Source organism: Balaenoptera acutorostrata, chromosome 17 (genome assembly GCF_949987535.1).
Source record: "Balaenoptera acutorostrata chromosome 17, mBalAcu1.1, whole genome shotgun sequence".
Lineage (NCBI taxonomy): Eukaryota > Metazoa > Chordata > Mammalia > Artiodactyla > Balaenopteridae > Balaenoptera > Balaenoptera acutorostrata.
This window is the reverse complement of record NC_080080.1, coordinates 9,446,631-9,471,395: the sequence shown is the minus strand read 5'-3', so window position 1 is coordinate 9,471,395 and position 24,765 is coordinate 9,446,631. Positions and strand designations below refer to the sequence as shown.

At 39.2% G+C, this 24,765-nt stretch overlaps 1 protein-coding gene across 3 annotated transcripts in view; it reads left to right on the top strand.

The window, feature by feature from the left end:
* The first annotated feature begins 825 nt into the window (after positions 1-825).
* The window catches only part of EFR3A (EFR3 homolog A), a 93,592-nt gene continuing 69,652 nt past the window's right edge, over positions 826-24,765 (top strand). For 2 of the 3 annotated variants that reach the window (XM_007188894.2, XM_057531977.1), the window contains exon 1: positions 826-1,065. In XM_007188894.2, coding sequence (XP_007188956.1) covers positions 1,056-1,065 — 10 coding nt within the window. In that variant the 5' untranslated portion in view covers positions 826-1,055. Of the gene's footprint in view, positions 1,066-1,292; positions 1,312-24,765 lie in introns of those variants that run through there. The other variant, XM_057531978.1, reaches the window with a different exon arrangement.

The window sequence follows — 24,765 nt, the reverse complement described above, 5'->3', positions numbered from 1 at the left end:
AGACACATGAAAGAATGCTCAACATCATTAATCATTAGAGAAATGCAAATCAAAACTACAATGAGATATCATCTCACACCGGTCAGAATGGCCATCATCAAAAAATCTAGAAACAATAAATGCTGGAGAGGGTGTGGAGAAAAGGGAACACTCTTGCACTGTTGGTGGGAATGTAAATTGATACAGCCACTATGGAGAACAGTATGGAGGTTCCTTAAAAAACTAAAAATAGAACTACCATACGACCCAGCAATCCCACTACTGGGCATATACCCTGAGAAAACCATAATTCAAAAAGAGTCATGTACCAAAATGTTCATTGCAGCTCTATTTACAATAGCCAGGACATGGAAGCAACCTTCCATGAATGGATAAAGAAGATGCGGCACAGAACAAGAGGAAATTACACTTGCTGTCCTCTCAGAACAGGCGCAGCCGTCGCCCCTGATGACCTCCATGCGTCTCAAATCACGTTTTCAGAGAATACAGAACACACTGCAGGTTCAAGAGCTTATAAAAGAAAAAGCCTACGGGTACTCGATGCACTCAAGGCCATCACGCGTAGCCTCACAACCTCATAAACGGGTGCAGTTGCAAGAAACAAATATTGCTAATGCACCTCGCATAAGGGTTCATGAAAATGAATATGACTCAAATCAGGAGGGTCTGACAATAAAACGAAGCCCGAAGTGACCCTACGCGCAGCCCTGTCCTCTCCAACTTCCCCAAGCCCCAGCACAAAGCCCCTCCCTGCCCGGAGCGCGGCCTCCCTGTGGAGGCGGGGCCGAGACGTCGGTGACGTGCTGACGTCAGGGCGTGCGGACGCCCAAGTATCGTCCGGCACGGAGCTGGGCTGGCGGCGGCCCCTGTTGCCAGCTTCCTTTGCGTGAGCCGCGGGGTCCGCGTCTGCGCCCTCCGCCCTTCGCCCTTCGCCCTTCGCCCTTCGCCTCGTCCCGGTCTCCCCGGCCCGGCCCCTGCCCGTCATGGTGCCGTCGGCGCGCCTGGCGAGGCCCCGCTGAGCCTCGGCCCGGCGGCGAGCGCGGCTCGGGGTCACCATGCCTACCCGTGAGTGGCCGGCCGAGGGTCGGACCGGGCGGGGAGCGTTGGGAGGCGGCGGCCCGCTGGGCGCGTACTCCGGTGTCGCCGTCTGGCGGGGCGGCGGGGCAGGCGGGCCGGGCCGGGGAGAGCCAGGAAGTGCCGGCGACCGGCCGAGTTAGTTTCGTTTGGGCTTAGGCTTCCCCGGTGGGGTGGCGTGGGAGCCCGTTGCACAGACGGGGAAACCGAGGTCCGAGCGCTAAGGACGCACGGCTAGTAAGTGGCAGAGCTGCTAGTAAGCTTGACCTGTGGGACTTGGAAGTCCAGCTCTTTCTCCAGCAGAGCTAAATGGCACTTTATGGAAATGCTGAAAATAGCTCCGTCCCATCGCCATTGCCTCCTCACTTGCTCGAGGACCAGGCATCTCCTGGTGGGACGCTCCGGCCTGGCCCAGAGCCCTTCCCCGCGGCGCCCGAAGTCCCAGCAGCCCTGACTTTTCTCTGTGACACGTCCCGGGGGTTGAAGCAGGTGCTCTTTGGGGAACTTGTTGGACCCACCGGCTTCAGATCCAACTGGCAGCTGATTGAAAATGCAGGTGTAGGGCTCCTCCCTAGACACGTTGAATAAGATTCTGGAGCTTTGGCCCTGGAATCTGCGTGTCCTACGTGTTACTGAGGGACCCTGAAGTTTGAAAATTGCTGGATGGTGGAGGCGTTTTGGACAAACAGGGTACTATAACACTACCAACGACAAATTTTAAAACGACCCAGAGAATCACCATGTGACTTTAAACCCGGTGACCTATCTGGATACGTGCAGACTAGGGAAGCTCCTGATTTTGGACGTAGAGCAAGCATGATGATGATTGATTTGAGATTCTTTTCAAGTAGGGCTCTTGCAAGCGTTTCATGCTGTAGAATCTTGAAACACTTGGCGGTATGTTTCCAATTAGTTCATATTTCTTAGAATTCATAACTTTTCCTAATTGTCCTTATTTTTATAGACACATGGGACACTGGATTTCCAGGTCAGCCTCAAATGCATGTTTTGTCCAGTGGTGGGTAAAGAGGAATTATTTCCTGATACTAGAAAGGTTTATGTAACGCTGTTACAACTTTTTAAACCATCTTGATGTAAAGATTACTAATAACTCCTCATATATGTATGGGTAAGGTGGATTTTGTTCTCTTAACCCAGTCCTGTGTGTCCTAAACTTGATGTTCTTGGATTTTTGTATCCCGTACGTATGTCAGCAGTTTATATTTTATTCTTCTAGACTGGAGGAATATCATCATCAGTATTATTGTCAGTATTTTGTTCCTAAGTTTATATTCATGTTAACAAGTGAATTAGCACTGTGCTAATCTTTTACTTTCTTAGAAAGCAAAGGGGGTGGGAGAGGAACACCTTTTTTGAAAGTTAAGGCTTCATGTGGACTTTATTGGTAAAATGGCAATTAAACAGAGATTTTTAGTTATGTTCTAAGGTTATTTAGCCCCATAGAATGGATAGAGGACTTTTTTTTCCCCTTAATTGTGTGATTTACAATGCAGAATGACACAATGATGAGCCATGGTGTACTTTGCATAGTTAGGATTACAAGATCCGTGACCTGACTGGAGGGCAAGTGAAATATTTGAGTTATCTATCATTGCTGTTAATATTTATTATGGTACAGTTTCTGCGGTTGCTTAAAAGTGTGGTACCGATTGGTGGTACACGTGTGAAGTCAGTTGTGTTCATAATTGCCTTTTTCTCTTCTTTTGTGACCAGAACCACCAAAATAGCTGTGATAGTGTATGGATATTAGTACTTCTCAGAAATTCTGCATGTAGAATAAGTAATTTCCAGCAAAATTATTATTTTCTTTAGGGATTTTTTAGGAAGGAACACCCCCCCGCCCCCGCAATAAGCGAAGCTTTTTTTCTTTCTAATGTCAAATGAGTTAGGAGGCTCATGTACATACATGCTCAGCCAGTTAATCCTTAAGCGTTTAGTGAAATAAATGTAATGCTTTTCTGTAAAATGAAAGTGTTGGAGATGATCACTAGGGTCTTTTCAGACTCTATAATTCTGAGGGTGACCCTTATTCCAAGTCATAGAATTATTCTACTCTTGCTATTTTGTTGCTTATTTGGAATACTGATACCCTCAGTCATTGAAACTGGAATTGGTAAGTAGAATCCAGTGGCGCATAGTACACCCCTGAAGGCTGAACGATGGCATATCTCATGAATGTTAATAGTCACTTCATTGGACCTATTTAGGAGATCCATAGACTCTTTTTCAGAAAACAGCTACCTGGAAGGATGTGTGACAGGAAGTTGCTGCGACACAGGAACAGTTCTGTGGTCGTGTCACTGTGTATTTTCAGGCAGTAGTTTGCAATAATCACTAAGCACAGATTTCAAGACTGTTTCACTAAACGATCTTTTCAAATCTACAAACCTGTAATTTGTCACATCATTTCTCTAAAGGCCTTCATTTCATTCTCCTACACCCAAAGGATCGTTAAGAAACATTTTGATTGTGAAGATTTTCCAAACTCTGTATCAGAATTTGAGTGGAAGAAACGTTAAAGCTTCTCAATCCAATCGTTTCATTTTATTTTGCATAGCAGGAGACTGTGACTCGGTGAGTTTCAGTAACTCGGCTAGGGTCATGGGTGGAGTAGAACCAGGACTTGAACACAGACCTGGGGTTAGGGTTTGGGTTAGGGTTCCTATCCATAATCACACTGAGCATAGATAATGTTTATTTTTCCACAGCTAAGTTGATAATAGTTTATCTTTTTAAAAAATTTTCCCTGGAGTTACACTAAGGCAAAAGTGAGCTTGGCCAAAACTTACATCAGACGTGTGAACTTAAAAGAATATTTAACATTTGTGCCTTTGCTTCTGTCTTGTCACAGGAATCTTAGCAAAGATCGCCGGGGATTCCAGTGGTGTGCTAGGTAGATGCTTGGTTATATAGGTATAGACGTAAACTTTTTAATAAACTACTTATATGAAAGGGACTTGTTAGCTGACAGATAACTTGTCTCAAAGCAGGTCCAATAAAATGTGCCCTTTTATTATATGTGAAAACATTGTATATTGGCTAAGGGAAACTGCAACTATTAACCATTCTTTGCTGTTAAACTATACTTTCAGTAATTATTTGTGGGTAATGCTTTCTTTTCTCATTTAGATGTTGGCATTGATATCTGGCCGCATTTGTTAGGCTGTGGTAATGTGGTCCATCTGTGTGTGGATTTTTCCATTGATGAGGTTGATTATATTTGACTTATTTTTCAATCCATTCTTATGAAATAAGTGCAGAATATAGGTGAATTGTGAAGTGAGGGATGAATGCTGGTGAAAGTGTTTTCATTTAGAAACACATGACAAGTAAACTTGATCTGTTACTGGCTTGTGAACCTTTTGTGTTTGTTCGTTCTCTCTCCCTCTCTGCCCCTCACCCCCTTTTCTCCCTCTCCCACCCAGCACCTATGTACACTGCCAGAGTTATAGCTGAAGAGTTTTCTTTCTCACAGCGACCTTTGGCCTGACGTGTTTTGGTTACTACCAGATCTCATCTTTCAATCTGTCCCCACTCATGGGGACACGGGGCTGCATTAAAGATGATGTAGGTCATGGGAGATGAGGCTGGAGAAGGAGAAAGGAGCCAGAATTTGAAGGATGTAAGATGCTGTGCAATTAACGTGACTAAAATTGTGTTCCAGCTGTCACAGTCACAGTTAGTGGCTATTTTGTAGGCATATTAGCAGTTTCCAACTTAGTGATTACTTAAAAACTTAAAATTCCCTCTTAGTAATAGAAATTGATTATTGGATATTGATTGTGTACGAGGCAATATACTTTGTGCTTTACAGGAATGATCTTACTTAGTTGTCTCCGACATTGAGGAAGGTCCTATTTGACCAATTATAGAAATGAAGAGATTGGTTCGGGGAAGTCAAGTAACATGCCTAATGACAGTAAGTGGTGGAGCTGGGATTGGAAGTAGATAGGTGTGACTTCACGGTCCCAGTTCTTTTTTCACACTGCACTGCTCCAAGCCGGGCAGGAGTTGAATCTGCAGTCGTCAGATCCTATCAGTTTCCATTAACATTGTCACTTTTGCTTAGCACTATGCCTGATCACATAATAGGTACTTGGTAAATGTTGAATAAAAGAATGAATTCTAACTGGAGTCAGAGAAGTTATTCTTTAGATACTATAACCTGAAATAACTTTTTTCCCATAAAAACAGTGTTATAAAAAGTTTTATAGTTTATGATTAGATTCTTAGCACACCTGCCTGAAATATTTGCAAGACCTGAGACAAGAATACAAATGGAGGCCCGCAAATCATAGTCTAAATTCGGGTTTCTCAGTTCTTGCTCTCTTGATGTCTTGGACTGGATCATTTCTTGTTTGGGAGGTCTAGGGCTTTCCTCTGCATTGTAGGATGTGTAGCAGCTTCTCTGGCCTCTACCCAGTAGAAGCTAGTAGTAATTCTGCCCGTCCCCTAAAGCTGTGACAACCAAAAATGTCTTCAGACATTGCCAAATGTCCCCTGGGGGGGGGGAATTGTCCCTGGGTTGAGAACCACTGGTCTAAATATTAAATGTTACAGACCAAACTGTGGCCACAGCCTGGCCTGCTTTCCCATCCAGGGTCCCTACAATCTGCTCCCCAGAGATTACCTTCTCAACCGGGAGGTCCAAGCAGACTACAGGCCTGATCCGGTCAGCAGTGGTCTATTGGGTCAGGGTGGGGTCTTGCCTGACCCTGTCCAGCTTCTTTGGGGAGCCAGAGTGAGAAGGTACCCCCCGCCCCCCATTACCTCACTTCCATCTCAGGAGTTTGGTACGGTTCTAAGCACCTCCCAAAGCTCTATCACCTGAGTAGAGGGGCAGGTGGGTGAAGGAAGCCCCGCTTTCTCGGGAAACTCCATCTGCCTGGACTCCCACTTCGGGTGATTTGGGGTGGGCAACTTCAAAGAAAAACAGCTGCCGCCATCTTTCTCTGGTCTCCTAGGATGTGATTTTCAGTATTGTCCCCTCCCCCACCCACAGGTACCTCTCTAAAAGGAAAGAAAACTGTGTTGTGGGAAGCAGAGGCCCTTTTTTCCCCCCGAGTCAAATGAAGGCACTAGTTCTTAGGAGAAAGCCGCATCTTACCTATTTTATAGCTCAACTTAGGTATGGAATGACCCCAGGTCACCTGAATACTGGGTGGGTATTCACAACTACATACTACCTTTATGTACTACTTCATACTACCTTTATGGGGGATGGAAAGGTATGGTATAGAAGTATTATAAAAATCTGTGGCTAAAGATTTGAAGAAGGATTCAAAGTTAACATCAAATATAAGAGATCAATATTTGCAGTATTTATACAAATCGGAAAGCAAAATACCACCAACCCTCCGTGGTTAAAGCACACACCTATACTTGTCAAAGTCTAAGTACAAATGATTGATAAAGATTTGGGGGGAGATGGCTCAATTTTACTAATGAAGAAATGCTCATTAAAAGCTGAAATCATTTTAGGTTTACCGCATTACCGAAGACTTTAACGGTAATAGGCAAAGGTGGTGGTGAGGTGCAGTAGAAAAGGCAGAAGTTTAAATTGGTACAATTCTTGGAAAGTAATTTGGCAATATTTTATCAAGTGCTCTGATAATGCATTTACTCATTGACCCAGTAATTTCACTTTTGGGAATCCTTAAGAAATGATTAAAAACATAAACTGCACTAGGATGTCTGCACTGAGGTGTCTGTCACCTTAATATTTGTAAAATAGTAAAAACCTAGAAACTTTAATATTCAATAATGGGGAAGTGGTGCAAATTGAATATAGAACATCCTTGCAACAAAATATCATGCAGCCATTTAAAATACTTACGAAAGCACTGGGATTATGAACTGTTTTTATTTTCTTTTCTGTAATTTGTGTTTTCCAGAGTTTCTACAGTTAGCATATAATCCACAATCAGAAAAAGATGCTTAAGTTTTTTTTTTACAACTTTACCATAATTTTTTTCAACATTTTCGTAATTCTTTCCAAAACCTAAATGAAACAAAATATTGCCCTGAACTGGTTCTTCCTTTAGCCCATAGAAAAGAATTTTGGGTAACCGATCAGATAGTGTTGATTGTGTGTGTATGTATATATATGGCTTAGGAAAACAGTGCATTTACTGTCTGATTGCTACTGTCAGGTGATAGCAAATGCTTATCATTGGTGTTTTATTCTGAAAAGAGGAAGAAATAATTTCTGATTTATTAAGTGGTGGTTCCGGTTGTGAAAACCTGAAAGGTTGAGATGAATCACTTTGGGTTTGGTTTATTGGGAGCTTGTAGGCTTTTTTTGTTTTTATTTCCCTGAATGATTGTGTATTGTAGAATGAACACAGTTCTAGGGAGGTATGATCACAAAATGGATGTTGGCAATTCCTCCTATGATTAATATGTCAAACCTGTCAAAATTCTTTCATCATTTGTATTTGCCAGGTTTATTCCACTCTTAAAATGAGCCTGCTTTCGCAAATGCTCGAAATCAAGCAGGAGCTACTATTAATTTTCCTCTTTCTGTATAGGCTGTCATATCCTCCCTTCTGCATATTTATTTACTGCTTCCTAACTTTAGGTATTATTAGATAGCCTGATTCTAATTTTTATTAAAGAAGGAATCACTACTCAGCTTTTGTCATTGTACCTCTGCATCAAGTTTGCCATATTCTAAAAAATGGGCATTAAACCTTTTGCTCTGCAGTCTTCAAGAGGACTTTCATTCTCCTCAATGCCATTATTTTTGGTTTTGTCCTTAGTTGGTGAGTTCATTACCTGAACTCCAGGGTACTTCTGCTGTACTGTATCCAGTTTTCTGGATAATTCTAAGTGTTCTTCACACCCCTGCTATTTAATTGGCTTTTTGAACAGCTGTCTTGGCAATTTGCTACAAAGTTCTCTGTGCTGTGGTTGCACTTAAGTTTAAATGGATCTCACTCCCGCTGGGCAGGGAAAATGAAATATAAGATGTTCAAGTTTGCTGCGGTCAATGCCTGGGGCCTCGTAAATGGCAAAAGGTACTGGCCAGGCTAAAGGACTGGCCTGGAAGTCGAAAGGAGTGGTCCGTTTATGACATCTGACATAAATTGTTTTTTGAACTTAGTTATAAGTATTTTTATTAACTATTTGATCCATTCAATGGAAAATGATAATACTTCTCAGGGAGATTTAGATGCAGTAGAATTTATGTAATTGTGCTTTAGAGGTAGAAATACTTTATGAACATGGGATTAGAATCAGAATCAGAATTAGAATTGCTTCTTGGATTGTTACCCTTTGCTGCAGCTGGTTCCAGAAGGGCATCTACAGGGGAGGGTAGTCCAGGCAGATGTGTAATAGCTAGGATTTGGGGTCTAAGTCCCTATGGGTTTTTCCCATTCTCTTAGCTGGCTGGACTATGTGAACTTCAGGGGTCCAGTTTCTTTTTCAGTTCACAGCCCGGATCAGAAACAGCCTTAAATAATTTGTCTACTCCATGCTGCCTTTTCCCTTGATTCCATCCTGCTTCATCACTTGGTCTTCCAAGGATGGGAGCACCTTTGGGAAGCTGCCCCAGGTTTGTATTATTGCGCCATCTTTACGAAATGGAACAGCTCAGGTCCAGGAGATTGAGGGAAGAAACTGCCCCAGGTCAGTTCTATTTGTATTACCTTTACTAAAGCTCCATCCCCTGGCACAGGATTCTCATTGGGAGTTCCTGATCCGTACTGGAGGGTGGCACAAGGCAAGTTTGAGCTACCGCTAGACGTAAGTTTTCAGAATGTCTTCCATGGAAATATAATAGGGACTGTTGTGTGGAGAGGGTGCTGAAAGAGCAGATAGGCCTCTCTGCCTGACCCAGCTTCAGCCGGGCCAGCTCTGTCTTTAATCTGTCTTATGGTAAGATTCTGCATCCAATTTCAGGAGGTAAATAACATTGTTTCCTTTTTAAAAAGTTTGAAATTTAGGGTCTTAGACATTAGAATATGCCTTCTGACAAGAACGTAAGATATTTTAGAATCAAAAGCTTAGGGACCTAGAGGCAAAACCAAAGCCATTTAGCTGATGGTGTCTCACCTGCTTTTGCTCTAACGATCTCCAGGAATGGAGTTGTCTCATCTCTCCTTGTAGTCGTTTTGGTCATAGGCGCTGTCTGTATACTCTTGGAGTCACACACATTCTCTTTCAGTCTTTATTATTTTCCTGTTGGATTTCTCTTGATTGATTCACTCAGCAGATTATTTTAGTGCCTACATGTGCAAGGCAGTGATAGGTGGGGAATACGGAGATGAATAAAGCAGTCCCTAGCTTTAAAAAGTCTATCCAGTTTATAGAACCTTGTGTAGATGGCTAGCACACAAAGAAGGAAATGGCAAGCCCCCTGAGAAAGTGCTGTGGGGTTCACAGAGAGGCAGCAAGGAAAAGGTGAGTGGGAGATGGCGTCCTCAGCCTGAATAGTTACCAGAGGTGAGAGTGCGGGTTTGGGGAAGATGTTTGAGTCACACAGGTGGAAGTAACCAACAGCTGGCGGGAGTAAGTCATTGGTGCTGGGGAGCGTGATGACTTTAAGGCCATATATATATTTGGTAATTTTGTCTTTTAAGCAACACATACATCAACGCCTAGTATGTGCCAGTTATTACAGGCACTGAGGACACAGCAGTACCTCATACTAGACACATGGGCATCACCCCGGACATCATCTCTCCTCTCATGAAGCTTAATCTGGTGAGAAAGACAAGTGCTGACCAGACACTTACCTTCCTCACCAGACTAATTACAAGCACCTAATGCCTGTTTTCTTTGCCAACGTATATATAGTTTTTGATACAGTAGGTGGCTCATGGTACACATTCGGTGTATATTTGTAGAGTGACTCAGATTACTAAAGGAGAAACGCAGGTTGCTATGGAAACACATGAGAGAGGTTGGAGGGAGAGCAGTTAGAGGTTATTAGAATACAGTAGTCTTGAGTGGTGGGCTTTTGGACTTGGATGATAGTAGTGGGATGGATTGCAGTGTAGAAATCTGAATATTGTTGAGAAAGTACAATTCGTAGGATTCATTGGATGAGGGGTTGAGGGAGAAGGAGGAGTCAGGATTCACTCCCAGATTTCAGGCTTGATCGTTCGGGTGAACTGCTCTGGTATGATACAGGGACTTTTTGGAGAAGGCGGGTGAGTCCATCTCAGGGTATGATAAGTGTGTAGTGCCTTACAGGGCTTTCAGGGTACGTTTGTAGGCATAGCAGTGGATGAAATTACTAAAGGATAGGTTGTGAAGGGAGTAAAGATGCTGAGGCAGACCCTCGAGGAACACGTTCATTTAAGGATGGAATAGGCAGAGGGAGCAGGTGGAACATTGCTAAAGCAAATGCGTGCGTGACAAGAACTAGGTAAGGCTCGTGACAGTCCCTTTATTTATAGACGCACTGCAAGCATTTCAGTGTAGCGAGGAAAAGAAGCTGGACAGTCGCTTACTGTTTGATGTGAGGCTTTGACGATGATGATTTATGAAGTGTTGTTAGGAAAAAAAAATCTTACTTTAAAACCTTAAAGATGATTGTGTGTCTTAATTGTGGTATGTACTATCCTGTACTTATGTCATTAACTTGTCACTGCTTCCTAGCTGAGGGAAGAGATTGTCAAATTGTAGTTGGTTGAGAGGATATAAGCTGTTCTATAATTCCTGGGTAGACAAGCTAAATTGTGGAATTTGCAGGTAGAAATTAGGGAAGCTCCGCATATGTAATCTAAAACTTTCATATAGCACTAAACTATTAGTAACTTATCATCCCATGCTGTCTTCTTTGAGTCTCACTGTTACGTGTATTTGTGGAAGAACTGAATGATCTGCTCGTGGCAGATACAATGCTTATGTAAACTTGCTGAGGAACTGCTTTACTTCAAACAGAGAACTGAGGGGGCATTTAGAGACTGGAGCTGTCACCTGAGAGCATCAGTTAGCTCTTTGAGTGTTGAGCACCACATTCTCCCCCCACACAGCTGATACTCCTCTTTTTTCCCTTCCCTATCCATTGCTTTCTGCGTATTTACTCAGTGACATGGAGTAAACAGCCTCTCTTCTCTTTTCAGCAGCAAAGAAGTATTGCTGCTCTTTTTGCTGCCTGCCCTGATAGGGTACAGCAACATGCTGGTTAAGGGCTGAATAATTTTAAAAGCTTTGTATCCAGTGGTTTCAAGAACATTAGGGAGGGGTGAGTACAATTAAGTGTGGTTTGGCTGCAGAGCTTTTTCTGGAATGGCAGTTGATTCCACCATTCTTAATTTTTTAAATCTAAAATTTCACTGTATTCAACCTTGCTAAAGAATCTGAGTATTTACACAAAAGTGAGATGATTTTTTCTTGTTCCCTTTTAATTTTCAAGAGTGAATAGTTTCTTTTTGTAGTTGTAGTAATAACATGAATACCACAAATGTGTATAGATTTCCAGGTTCTCCCTTTGTGTATAAATGCCACAGAAAGTTGCCGTGTTTTTTATTTCTTCCATGCATTCGTTGTTATAAGTCTTACCTTTGAACTTGAGGAAGATATAGCAATACATTGAAATCTTCGGGTAGCATCAGATTTTGGTTTATGATTCATTAAAAAAGATATTAGAGAAGATCAGATTTCCTTCTTAAGAGTTTTGATTAACATAAAAGTTGTGCATGCTGTGACCATAATGTGTATAATAAATTAAAAGAATACCTAATTTAAAGAAGTCTTAGGCTTTTGACATTGTGTTACCCAAGTGAATACAAAATGTTTAGAGTCTTTATGTTTTAGCTGGAAGTTTTGGGGAGACTATGTCAAGCACTGAACCTCGAAAGTTTAAATTAGTAGCTTAATGTTTTTTAAATTAGACTTTGTACTTAGCTAGACCCACTCAGCAAGTCCTGTGTTATATTTTCCTATCTTCAAACTTTGGATAGAGAAATTAAATATATATTCTGTTTAGATATATAATGAGAGTGTTCCCTATCTTTCTCTTTACTGTTTAATCAGGAAATTTAATCATCTCAATTCAAATGAAAATCTTCAACATATGGCATAGACACCGTGGGTGTTGTGAAATCTGTAAGAAGAATCAATGCCGTTGGTATATTGAATGTATTCGTTCTGAAAATAATTTTGGAAGTTACAAACACCCCAGATTTAACCCTTTTGTTACTCTGTGACTAATAAGGAAATAAGAATTTGTTAAAATTTAAGTCGTTGGGGAATTTTAATGCTGTTTTGAATTTTGCCTGAAATAACTCATATCCTACTTTTGAAATATTCAGAGAATTTTTAATTAAAAATAACTCAAACATCTGGTTCACTGAGAAAGATCCTAGTCATCGTCTGTGGTGGATTCTTTATGTCTGTAATGGGGACAAGTTAGTATCTTTTGATTTAAGGGTTTATTTTCCTGACTACAGTGCCTTAGCTCGTTTAAGCAGAAATTGGATTTGGATGTGTTGGTGTTTTTCTGTTTTTGTTTTTGTTTTTTAAAGAACTTAGCTAAAAATCTGCAGAAAACCCCACCTTTATCTTTTTTTAATATCCAGGTTTTCGTTGTGGACAGTAGGGCAGCAGTAGGGTTTTAAACTGTGACCTTGGTATTACAAATACTTATTAAGGTCACAGTAAGTATACTGATGGAAATAATTGATTTTTTAAAAAAATATTTATTTATTTATTTATGGCTGTGTTGGGTCTTCGTTTCTGTGCGAGGGCTTTCTCTAGTTGCGGCAAGTGGGGACCACTCTTCATCGCGGTGCGCGGGCCTCTCACCATCGCGGCCTCTCTTGTTGCGGAGCACAGGCTCCAGACGCGCAGGCTCAGTAGTTGTGGCTCACGGGCCCAGCTGCTCCGCGGCATGTGGGATCTTCCCAGACCAGGGCTCGAACCCGTGTCCCCTGCATTGGCAGGCAGATTCTCAACCACTGCGCCACCGGGGAAGCCCCGAAATAATTGATTTTTAAGGAGAGTTGTATTGAGATATATAACTTGCATACCTATATTAAGTATATGGAAAAGCTTGATTTTTATGTAAAATAAAAACTGTACAAATTACCTGCGCAGTGATTATAAATGTGAAATCCTAGATGCCCAACCTTTCCTTTCCCCCAGATTTTGATTCAGTAGGACTCATAATTCGATAAATTGCACGGTGTTAGGAGACTTGCTAAAATTAAAGATACTGAGTGGCAAGATTGTGAAATTCTAGTTCTTTTTAACCTCTTTATTATAAATCAGGTATTTTTTCCTCTGGATTTTAAAACTTACACAGTATATTTTTAAATTTAAAAATCTGAAATCATCCAGTGTCAGATTACCATAATCCCAAAACGAGTGTTTTAGTTTGTAGAGGGGAGAATTAACTAGACTTTTTCCTCTGCATGCCCAAATTATAATAAAGCAAAGGATTCCCACCTTATTTCTACAAAGTGAAAATGGGTTGTAGCTTCAAAACTGAAACTTGCTTTAAGTATGGATTTGCTGCTAGAGTTTTGTGAAAGTTTACATATAAATGCTTCTGTTATTTTCCTTGTTAGTTTTGGGAGTATTTCGTTGTCACAAGCTGAAACTCACAGTGCACAGTGGATAGGGAAGCTTTAAGACATCCTAAACAGCGGTTGTCATTTGGCTGTGATTTTGTAAAGTAATGAGGTTCTCTCCCCCTTTTTTCAGTGGCTGAGCTCCATACAGCTCTTGTTTGTTGTCAGGTGTGCTGGGAATTCACCAGTAACTTTTTGTGGGGGCAATCTAATAGCCTAACAAAAGCTTCTCATGTTTCCTTTCATGATGTTCTTGTATTCTTAGGGATATTTTAGAGCTCAGAGTAACCTACAATAGGAAAAGAGGACACTTTCTCGAAGTGGGAAGTTTTGTAATATGACAGGTTCTCAGGCAGGGTGTCACTTCTCCATTCTCTACCATCTGACTTGATGGAGAGCTTGGTAACAAGAGTATAATCTTTGGGCAGCTGTGAAGTATTTTGACTATGTTGCTCTACTCTCCATATTAAACAGTTCAGCTTATTTAAAGAAAAAAAAAAAGCCATCTCAGGAAGGCAGTACAGTATAGAAACTGCTAAGAGCACAGGCTCTGAAGTGGGTCCACAACTTCTAGTTGTGTGACCTTGGACAAATTACTTTTATCTTTCTGATTTCCTATTTGTAGCCTATAGATGTTGATACCTACCTCATACAGTTATGAGCATTAAGGAAGATAAAATCTGGAATATAGTAGATGGTCAAATATTGGTTGAATGCATTCTGAAAGAATCAGACTGGCAGATAAGGAATAGATAAGAACAGGGTATTCCTGGGGTAGATTAGGTTAGGTCTTCTGGTTTTCTACTATATTTTGCATTATATCCATGAAACCAGAATTTGTGCCACAGGGAACTTGCATTTACTTTTGCTGTTGTGTTAGTTTACTAGGGCTGCTGTAATAAAATACCACAAACTGAGTGACTTGAACAACGAATTTATTGGCTCACAGTTTTGGAGGTCAGAAGTCTGAAATCAAGGTGTTGGCCGAGTTGCTTCCTTCTGAGGGCTGTGAGGGAAGGGTGTGTTCCAGGTCTTTTGATCTGGCTTGTAGATGGCCAATTTCATGTTCATCTGGAGTTCTCCCTGTATGCATGTCTGTCTCTTAATTTTCCCTTTTTATAAGGATACCAGATATATTGGATTAGGGCCCACTCTAATGACTTCATCCTCACTTAATTGCCTCTGCAAAACCTTATCTCTAAATAAGGTCACATTCTAACGCCCTGGGAGTTAGGACTTCAGCATATGAATTTTGAGGGGGATACAGTTCAACCCATAATAGCTATGTGAGACATGAAAGTGAAACAGATTTTTTTACTTACAATATTTCCATTTTCTAAGCCATGCTTATTTATTAAACTTCGATGTAAACTGATGGCATAGTAACTTTTTCTTTTACTATAACCAAATATTCATTTACTTAAGCTTATGGTGAAGTATATCTAGCACTAGAAGAAAATTGGTAGAATGGAACAAAAATTCTTTCTTTTCATGGCTCAGTTATTTGGTATGCTACTAAATTCTCTGAAGGCTGACTTATAGTCATTTTGGCATTTGAGTTGATTTCAGGAATGGTACATATCTTAATATCTAGCAAATACAGAATTTACTGGCCTCCATGTTATATGAAATCTTACTTGTGTTAGTTTTTCAAAGCTGCCATGTACAAGGTACCATAAGCCAAGTGGCTTAAGACAACAGAATATTCTCACAGTTCCGGAACCTAGAAGTCTGAAATACGGTGTGGGCAGGGCCATGCTCCCCCATAAGTCTCTAGGGAAGGAGCCGTCCTTGCCTCTTCTAGCTCTGGTGGCTGCTGGCAAGCCTTAGAGTTCCTTGGTTTGTGGCAGCATGAATCTCATCTCTTCCTGTCTTCAATGTGGCCTTCTTCCCTGTGTGTCTCCTCTTTCTCTTATCCACTTGTCTTATCTTTCTCTTTAGGAGGGTACCAGTTTTTGGATTAAGGGCCCACCCTAATCCAGGATGACCTCCTTTTAATTTGATTCCATGTGCAAAAACCCTGTTTCCAAATAAGGTCACATTCACAGGTACTGGGGTTAGGACTTCAACATATCTTTTTTGTGGGAACACAGTTCAACCTGCAACGTTTGTCCATTGCTTTAAAAAGTTAGCTTCTTTTAACTTCTCTAATCTTCCAAGTATTCTTGACTAGTAAATGGACAACTTTGTTATCACAGATTAATGTTCTTGAGCCTCACAATTCAGAACCCTCCCAGTGTCTTGATTGTTAATCCATTACCTTGGTTTTCCAGGTAAAGAATTATGCTTCACTTTCAGCTCTTTGTCCTGTTTCAGTAGTTTGTTGCAAATTCTTTTTAAAGTGCCTTTTGTCTCATACTTTCTTTACCAACTCAATGTTATGAGTTACGTTTGAAATTGCTGAACCTCCTATTGTATAGTTTACAATAGATTTCAATTCCAGGAGCCTTTTGTAACTGGAACGCATGTTATCTTACTGCTGAGTGCATCTTATCTGTAGTACTTTTTATGAAGACAAGGTATTCTATACAGATAGAATGGTGTGAGCAGGTGCATGGGGATGAATAGGTTTGGGGCTTGATTTAAGAGCTGTGAATATTCACAGTTTTTATCTGGGAAGTAAGGCTGAAAAGTTAGAGACTGTGCCCAGGTTCATCTCCAAAACCAGCCTAACAATGAAGTGTAAATAAATTGGGGAGATCTTTATTTTGGTAAAGTGTAACTGACTTCACTTTTTAAATCTTTAAATAAATGTGTGTGTGTGTAGCTAAAATAAACTATTAAATTTGTCATATACATTTTGTAAAATAAGTGATTTGGGTTTTTGTAGGTATGCTCTGAATGAACTATCTGATAATTTGTCTAATCATGGATACTATTTTAATAACCTCTTCCATTATATTCCATTATATTCTCCATATATTTCTGACATACAATAAAATGTCTTGTAGTCATATTCTTTCTGTGTTAACTTTGCCTTATATAAACTTCACAGTCTTTTTCAAAGGCATTTGGAAAATGTCAGGGTTTTTTTTGTTTTTTTTTTTAACTTTCACAAATTGGAAATGTCACAGTCAGACAGCTTCTGAGGAGAAATAGAAGGCTTTTATTGTGAGTCAAGGTTTGAACTTTATTTATTTATTTTTTATTATTTTCTTCTTATTAGTCATCCATTTTATACACATCATTGTATACATGTCAATCCCAGTTGCCCAATTCATCACACCACCACCCCCGCCCCCCCACCGCTTTCCCCCCTTGGTGTCCATACGTTTCTTTTTCTACTTCTGTGTCTCAATTTCTGCTCTGCAAACCGGTTCATCTGTACCATTTTTCTAGGTTCCACATATATGAGTTAATATACAGTATTTGTTTTTCTCTTTCTGACTTCAATCTGTATGACAGTCTAGATGCATCCAAGTCTCTACAAATGACCCAATTTCATTCCTTTTTATGGCTGAGTAATATTCCATTGTGTATATGTACCACATCTTCTTTATCCATTCGTCTGTCGATGGGCATTTAGGTTGCTTCCATGACCTGGCTATTGTAAATAGTGCTGCAGTGACCATTGGGGCGCATGTGTCTTTTTGAATTATGCTTTTCTCTGGGTCAATTTACATTCCCACCAACATTGCAAGAGGGTTCCCTTTTCTCCACACCCTCTCCAGAATTTGTTGTTTGTAGATTTTCTGATGATGCCCATTCTAACCAGTGTGAAGTGATACCTCATTGTAGTTTAGATTTGCATTTCTCTAATAATTAGTGATGTTGAGCATCTTTTCATGTGCCTCTTGGCCATCTGTATGTCTTCTTTGGAGAAATGTCTATTTAGGTCTTCTGCCCATTTTTGGATTGGGTTGTTTGTTTTTTTGATATTGAGCTGAATGAGCTGTTTATATATTTTGAAGATTAATCCTTTGTCCATTGATTCGTTTGCAAATATTTTCTCCCATTCTGAGTGTTGTCTTTTCGTCTTCTTTATAGTTTCCTTGGCTGTGCAAAAGCTTTGAAGTTTCATTAGGTCCCATTTGTTTATTTTTGTTTTTATTTCCATTACTCTAGGAGGTGGGTCAAAAAAGAACTTGCTGTGATTTATTTCGAAGAGTGTTCTTCTTATGTTTTCCTCTAAGAGTTTTATAGTGTCCAATCTTACATTTAGGTCTTTAATCCATTTTGAGTTTATTTTTGTGTATGGTGTTAGGGAGTGTTCCAACTTCATTCTTTTACATGTAGCTGTCCAGTTTTCCCAGCACCACTTATTGAAGAGGCTGTCTTTTCTCCTTTGTAAACTCTTGCCTCCTTTATCAAAGATAAGGTGACCATATGTGCATGGGTTTAACTCGGGGCTTTCTATCCTGTTCCATTGATCTGTATTTCATTTTCTATGCCAGTACCATATTCTCTTGATTACTGTAGCTTTGTAGTATAGTCTGAAGTCAGCGAGTCTGATTCCTCCAGCTCCGTTTTTTCTCTCAAGACTGCTTTGGCTATTCGGGGTCTTTTGTGTCTCCATACAAATTTTAAGATTTTTTGTTCTAGTTCTGTAAAAAATACCACTGGTAATTTGATAGGGATTGCATTGAATCTGTAGATTGCTTTGGGTAGTATAGTCATTTTCACAATATTGATTCTTCCAATCCAAGAACATGGTATATCTCTCCATCTGTTGGTATCATCTTTAATTTCTTTCATCGGTGTCTTATAGTTTTCTGCATACAGGTCTTTTGTCTCCCTAGGTAGGTTTATTCCTAGGTATTTTATTCTTTTTGTTGCAGTGGTAAATGGGAGTGTTTCCTTAATTTCTCTTTCAGATTTTTCATCATTAGTATATAGGAATGCAAGAGATTTCTGTGCATTAATTTTGTAGCCTGCAACTTTACCAAATTCGTTGATTAGCTCTAGTAGTTTTCTGGTGGCATCTTTAGGATTCTCTATGTATGGTATCATGTCATCTGCAAACAGTGACAGTTTTACTTCTTCTTTTCCAATTTGTATTCCTTTTATTTCTTTTTCTTCTCTGATTGCCATGGCTAGGACTTCCAAAACTATGTTGAATGATAGTGGTGAGAGTGGACATCCTTGTCTTGTTCCTGATCTTAGAGGAAATGCTTTCAGTTTTTCACCATTGAGAATGATGTTTGCTGTGGGTTTGTCGTACATGGCCTGTATTATGTTGAAGTAGGTTCCCTCTGTGCCCACTTTCGGGAGAGTTTTTATCGTAAATGGGTGTTGAATTTTGTCAAAAGCTTTTTCTGCATCTATTGAGATGATCATATGGTTTTTATTCTTCAGTTTGTTAGTATGGTGTATCACATTGATTGATTTGCATATACTGAAGAATCCTTGCATCTCTGGGATAAATCCCACTTGATCATGGTGTATGATCCTTTTAATGTGTTGTTGGATTGTGTTTGCTAGTATTTTGTTGAGGATTTTTGCATCTATATTCATCAGTGATATTGGTCTGTAATTTTCTTTTTTTGTAGTATCTTTGTCTGGTTTTGGTATCAGGGTGATGGTGGCCTCATAGAATGAGTTTGGGAGTGTTCCTTCGTCTGCAATTTTTTGGAAGAGTTTGAGAAGGATGGTGTTAGCTCTTCTCTAAATGTTTGATAGAATTCACCTGTGAGGCCATCTGGACTTTTGTCCTGGACTTTTGTTTGTTGGAAGATTTTTAATCAGTTTAATGAAACACTTTCATTTTCATTACTTTGTGATTGGTCTGTTCATATTTTCTATTTCTTCCTGGTTCAGACTTGGAAGGTTATACCTTTCTAAGAATTTGTCCACTTCTTCCAGGTTGTCCTTTTTATTGGCATAGAGTTGCTTGTGGTAGTCTCTTAGGATGCTTTGTATTTCTGCGGTGTCTGTTGTAACTTCTCCTTTTTCATTTCTAATTTTATTGATTTGAGCCCTCTCCCTCTTTTTCTTGATGAGTCTGGCTAATGGTTTATCAATTTTGTTTGTCTTCTCAAAGAACCAGCTTTTAGTTTTATTGATCTTTGCTATTGTTTTCTTTGTTTCTATTTTATTTATTTCTCCTCTGATCTTTATGATTTCTTTCCTTCTGATAAGTTTGGGTTTTGTTTGTTCTTCCTCTAGTTCCTCTAGGTGTAACGTTAGATTGTTTATTTGAGATTTTTCTTGTTTCTTGAGGTAGGCTTGTATTGCTATAAACTTCCGTCTTAGAACTGCTTTTGCTGCATCCCATAGGTTTTGGATCATCGTGTTTTCATTGTCATTTGTCTCTAGGTATTTTTTGATTTCCTCTTTGATTTCTTCAGTGATCACTTGGTTATTTAGTAACGTACTGTTTAGCCTCCATGTGTTTGTGTTTTTTATGTTTTTTTTCCCTGTAATTGATTTCTAATCTCATAGCGTTGTGGTCAGAAAAGATGCTTGATATGATTTCAGTTTCCTTAAATTTACTGAGGCTTGATTTGTGACCCAAGATGTGATCTATCCTGGAGAATGTTCTGTGCGCACTTGGGAAGAAAGTGTAATCTGTTTTTGGATGGAATGTCCTATAAATATCAATTAAATCTATCTGGTCTATTGTGTCATTTAAAGCTTGTGTTTCCTTGTTAATTTTCTGTTTGGATGATCTGTCCATTGGTGTAAGTGAGGTGTTAAAGTCCCCCACTATTATTGTGTTACTGTCGGTTTCCTCTTTTAGAGCTGTTAGCAGTTGCTTTATGTATTGAGGTGCTCCTATGTTGGGTGCATATATATTATAATTGTTATATCTTCTTCTTGGATTGATCCCTTGATCATTATGTAGTGTCCTTCCTTGTCTCTTGTAACATTCTTTATTTTAAAGTCTATTTTATCTGATATGAGTATTGCTACTGCAGCTTTCATTTCTCCATCGAATCTGCGTAAGATCCTTGCTGGGTAGAGTAACCTTGGTTGTAGGTTCTTCCCTTTCATCACCTTAAGTATATCATGCCACACCCTCTGGCTTGTAGAGTTTCTGCTGAGAAATCAGCTGTTAACCTTATGGGAGTTCCCTTGTATGTTATTTGTCATTTTTCCCTTGCTGCTTTCAATAATTTTTCTTTGTCTTTAATTTTTGCCAATTTAATTACTGTGTGTCTCGGCGTGTTTCTCCTTGGGTTTATCCTGTATGGGACTTGCTGTGCTTCCTGGACTTGGGTGGCTATTTCCTTTCCCGTGTTAGGGAAGTTTTCGACTATAATCTCTTCAGACATTTTCTCGGGTCCTTTCTCTCTCTCTTCTCCTTCTGGGACCCCTATAATGCAAGAGTTGTTGTGTTTAATGTTGTCCCAGAGGTCTCTTAGGCTGTCTTCATTTCTTTTCATTCTTTTTTCTTTATTCTGTTCTGCAGCAGTGAATTCCACCATTCTGTCTTCCAGTTCACTTATCCGTTCTTCTGCCTCAGTTATTCTGCTATTGATTCCTTCTAGTGTATTTTTCATTTCAGTTATTGTATTGTTCATCTCTGTTTGTTTGTTCTTTAATTCTTCTAGATCTTTGTTAAACATTTCTTGCATCTTCTCGTTCTTTGCCTCCATTCTTTTTCCGAGGTCCTGGATCATCTTCACTATCATTATTCTGAATTCTTTTTCTGGAAGATTGCCTATCTCCATTTTATTTAGTTGTTTTTCTGGGGTTTTATCTTGTTCCTTCATCTGGTACATAGCCCTCTGCCTTTTCATCTTGTCTATCTTACTGCAAAGGTGTCAAGGTTTGAACTTTAAACATTCATCTCGTTTTAGCATAAAGTGTTTTGTTTACCAAGAAGTTAAGTAGACTTTCTTATTACCTGCATAGCAAGTTAATTTAGAAGGGAAGTATCAAAGCATATGAGTCCTTGTTAAATAATAGTTTCCATTGCTGGTCTTTTCTGTACCTTCCACAATACCTTGTATAGTACTTTCCACATAATTGGTATTCATTAATATTTGTTTTGCAGCTGAGTTGGAATGTCATGTGCATTTAGAGTTAGAAGGAATCTTAGATTATTTAATCTAACCTCTAGTTTGAATCTGGACAACAACTGACAGATGATCCTGTTTGGAAGCTCTCAGAGAGTTCTCAATTATTTTGACTACTTTTATTCAAGTTCTACTCTTTGAGGGCATTATAGACTAGTCCTTTTTTTACATGATGTCTTTTAAATATTTGGGTAGTACCTGATATTTTGACATTTACTACATGATACAGTCTGTGCTAAACATTTCTTCAAACTAAAATAATGAAAATTTTTGTTAAGAATTATGAATTGCATTTAGTAGCCTTCAAATCTACCATACCACAATCTATGTACAGTTAGTCAAATCCAACAGCAATTCATTTTTGCAGAATCCATGAAGCAGGGCAGAATTCCTTTCTGTTAACGGTAAGATACCTACTTAGCTCTTGTAAGCTGATACTGCGTTGCAGTCCATTTCTAACCACTGATATGTGATGAGGAGCATCCAGAGAAATATATAGAAATGATTATGAAGAAATGATTTTGATTTGGTTTCAAAGGACATTAAATAGAAAAACACAAAACCATAAAAATGATAAGAATATACATACGTACTTTTACAAAAGTCTGAATGGAGAAGTTCTCAAGAACAAGTAATTTGTTTCCTGTGGCAGAATGGAGGAAGTTACTTTAAAAAACAAACAAAAAAACAAAATCCTGTCTCCCTCCCCAAATTTTGCTAAAACAGAGAACAGTCATGTATACAAAATGAATACACCAGGATAATGTTGGTATTCAGCATGGCTTAAAAATTGCACATGCTTTAAAAATTATGAAACATATGGAGTGGAGTGTTAGTTCAAATATTAGTTCTAATGGCTGTTTCAGTGGCTTAGTTCATTGATCACAAATACAATGTATTAGTCACAAAGTTTGAGAAAGTATTATGTTTTAAAAGGCCATTTGTCTCTTCTGTGATTTCAAGTTTATATAACTTCCTTTTAAATATATATGATGGTCCTATATAGTAGTTAAGATCAAATGACTACAGTATTGCTTTTTATAATGTTACAGCAACACATTTTAAACACAAAAACCACATCAACAATGATGAAATTTAAGAAAGAAAAAATGTGTTTGTTCTTGTTTGGTTTTTTTGTATGATCATGAGATCAATAAAGCCTTAAAGCTTTATTGTGATACAGTAATGTAAAATGAAATATCATGGCATACATATGGGACCAAATACTAAAAATTACATTTTAAGCTGTATACCTACCAGCTGCCAGCATTTACTTTCTGTATAACTTTTTATGTCTTTCATTTTAAGTGTGGAAGTCAAGTGCTCTTACTTTTCTTTTCCTATTGTAGCATTTTGACTATAACTGATTTAAACTAAGAAAAGATTGCTTTAGTCTAATATATCAAAGAGGACTCCAAATTTCAAGATTTCATTTTTCTTTCACAGAAAGGAAAAATGTACATAACTGTAGACTTTCTTTCTAGACATTTCTGGATCTTTACCCTTTCAACATCTTTAACCTGCTGAGTCTCAGAAATGAATAAACCATAGCCCTGCCCTTGAGGAGTTTATAGACCTCTAAGAGAAATAGATCACTAGGTCATTTAAACAGATGATGATGGTGGTGGTGGTGGCTGAGAAGGGTGGGCCTGGCCCAGCTTTGGGTGGTCATCAAGGACAACTTCCTTCAGCAGTAACGCTAGGCTGAGGCAGGGAGGTGAGTAAGTTAGCTGAGGAAAGGAGCAGCAACAGAGAACCCTACCCTCTTCATATACATTAGTTTGCCAGTACCTTTGAAAATGCAACATGCAGAACGTTGCCTTTTTGTTCTATGTCCAAGCTATAGGATTGTTAAGCAAAAGAGCTAAATTCAGAGTTTGTGGAAATGACTAGAAGTCTTCGTCTAGGTTTGTGTTTTCCAAACTCAAGAACTCTGACTGTGACAGGGTTCTCATACCCTAGACTGAAAAGTGCTGAATGTAAAATGAAATATCATGGCATACATATGGGACCAAATACTACCTTCCAGTAAGTGGAGCTCAGGAAGTACAAGTCAATAAACTGAACACCACCTACTAACAAAATTATAGAACAACTTAACTGAAGGTTTGTGAATTCTTGGAGTCTTTCTTATTTTATTTTATTTTTTTGGAATTCTTATTTTATCTATGTAATTGGTACTTTTATAGAAGGTATAGGATTTGGAAAACTCTCCTTTGTTTTCTCTAATACTATTCTTTTTGTAGTTTTCTTCCTATTTCTTTAAATATCTTCCCTTTCACTTCTTTCTCTGCCAGTCATTATTTAAATGTTTGCTTTCCCCAGGATTCTCTCCCCAATTACATCCTATTTTTCTTTGATGACCTTAGCTACTCAAACTAGTTTCTTTTGCTATCATTTATATGCTTTTGGTTCTTAAATGTATATTTCTAGTCTAGATCACTTGCCTACTACAGGATGTCCCACTTTCATGTTTGTAACCTCAAGTTTAACATGTGCAAAATAAAATTTATTCTCTTTTTGATACTTCCTCCTACCCCCAAATTTGTCTTCCTCTGTTCCTTATTGGACACCACCATCCAACCACTTGTCCAAACTACCCTGTCTATTCCTTTTGACTCCTCCCTCTTTGTACCTTCTAAGTTCAGTTGGTTTCCAAGTCTGCTTCCTACAAGTTTGTCTAGCCATTTCTCTCATATTGCAGAACTTTTATGTTTGTTTGCAAATTAAAACGACACTCTTGTTCTTAACATGTGGCTCTCTCCACCTAGAATGATAATCCTCCCCCCTTTGCTGAATTCCTACTTCTTCTTCAAGACTTAGTTTAGTTATTACTTCTTGCAGGAAGGTTAGGGCTGCACTACTGTTCTCCTATAGCAATCTCTTCTGTCATAGCTGTTGTCACATAGAGTTATAATTCTCTTTGTATGTGATTATCTTCTCTTATCAGACTATGAGCTCCTGAAGGCCAGGGACTGCGACCTGTATTTGTCTTCGCTGCATTTAGCCTAGTGCCTGGGGCATGGCAGGTCTCATGAAAACCTTGCTGAAAGAATTAATGTGATTGTGTATGTGTTTTTTCCAGTTAGATATATTTCTGTTGATTTTAAGACTGTAGCAGTTGCACCCTTGTTCCCCTCTGAATTTGGAACCAGTTGAGAGAAGTAGAAATATCAGGCTGA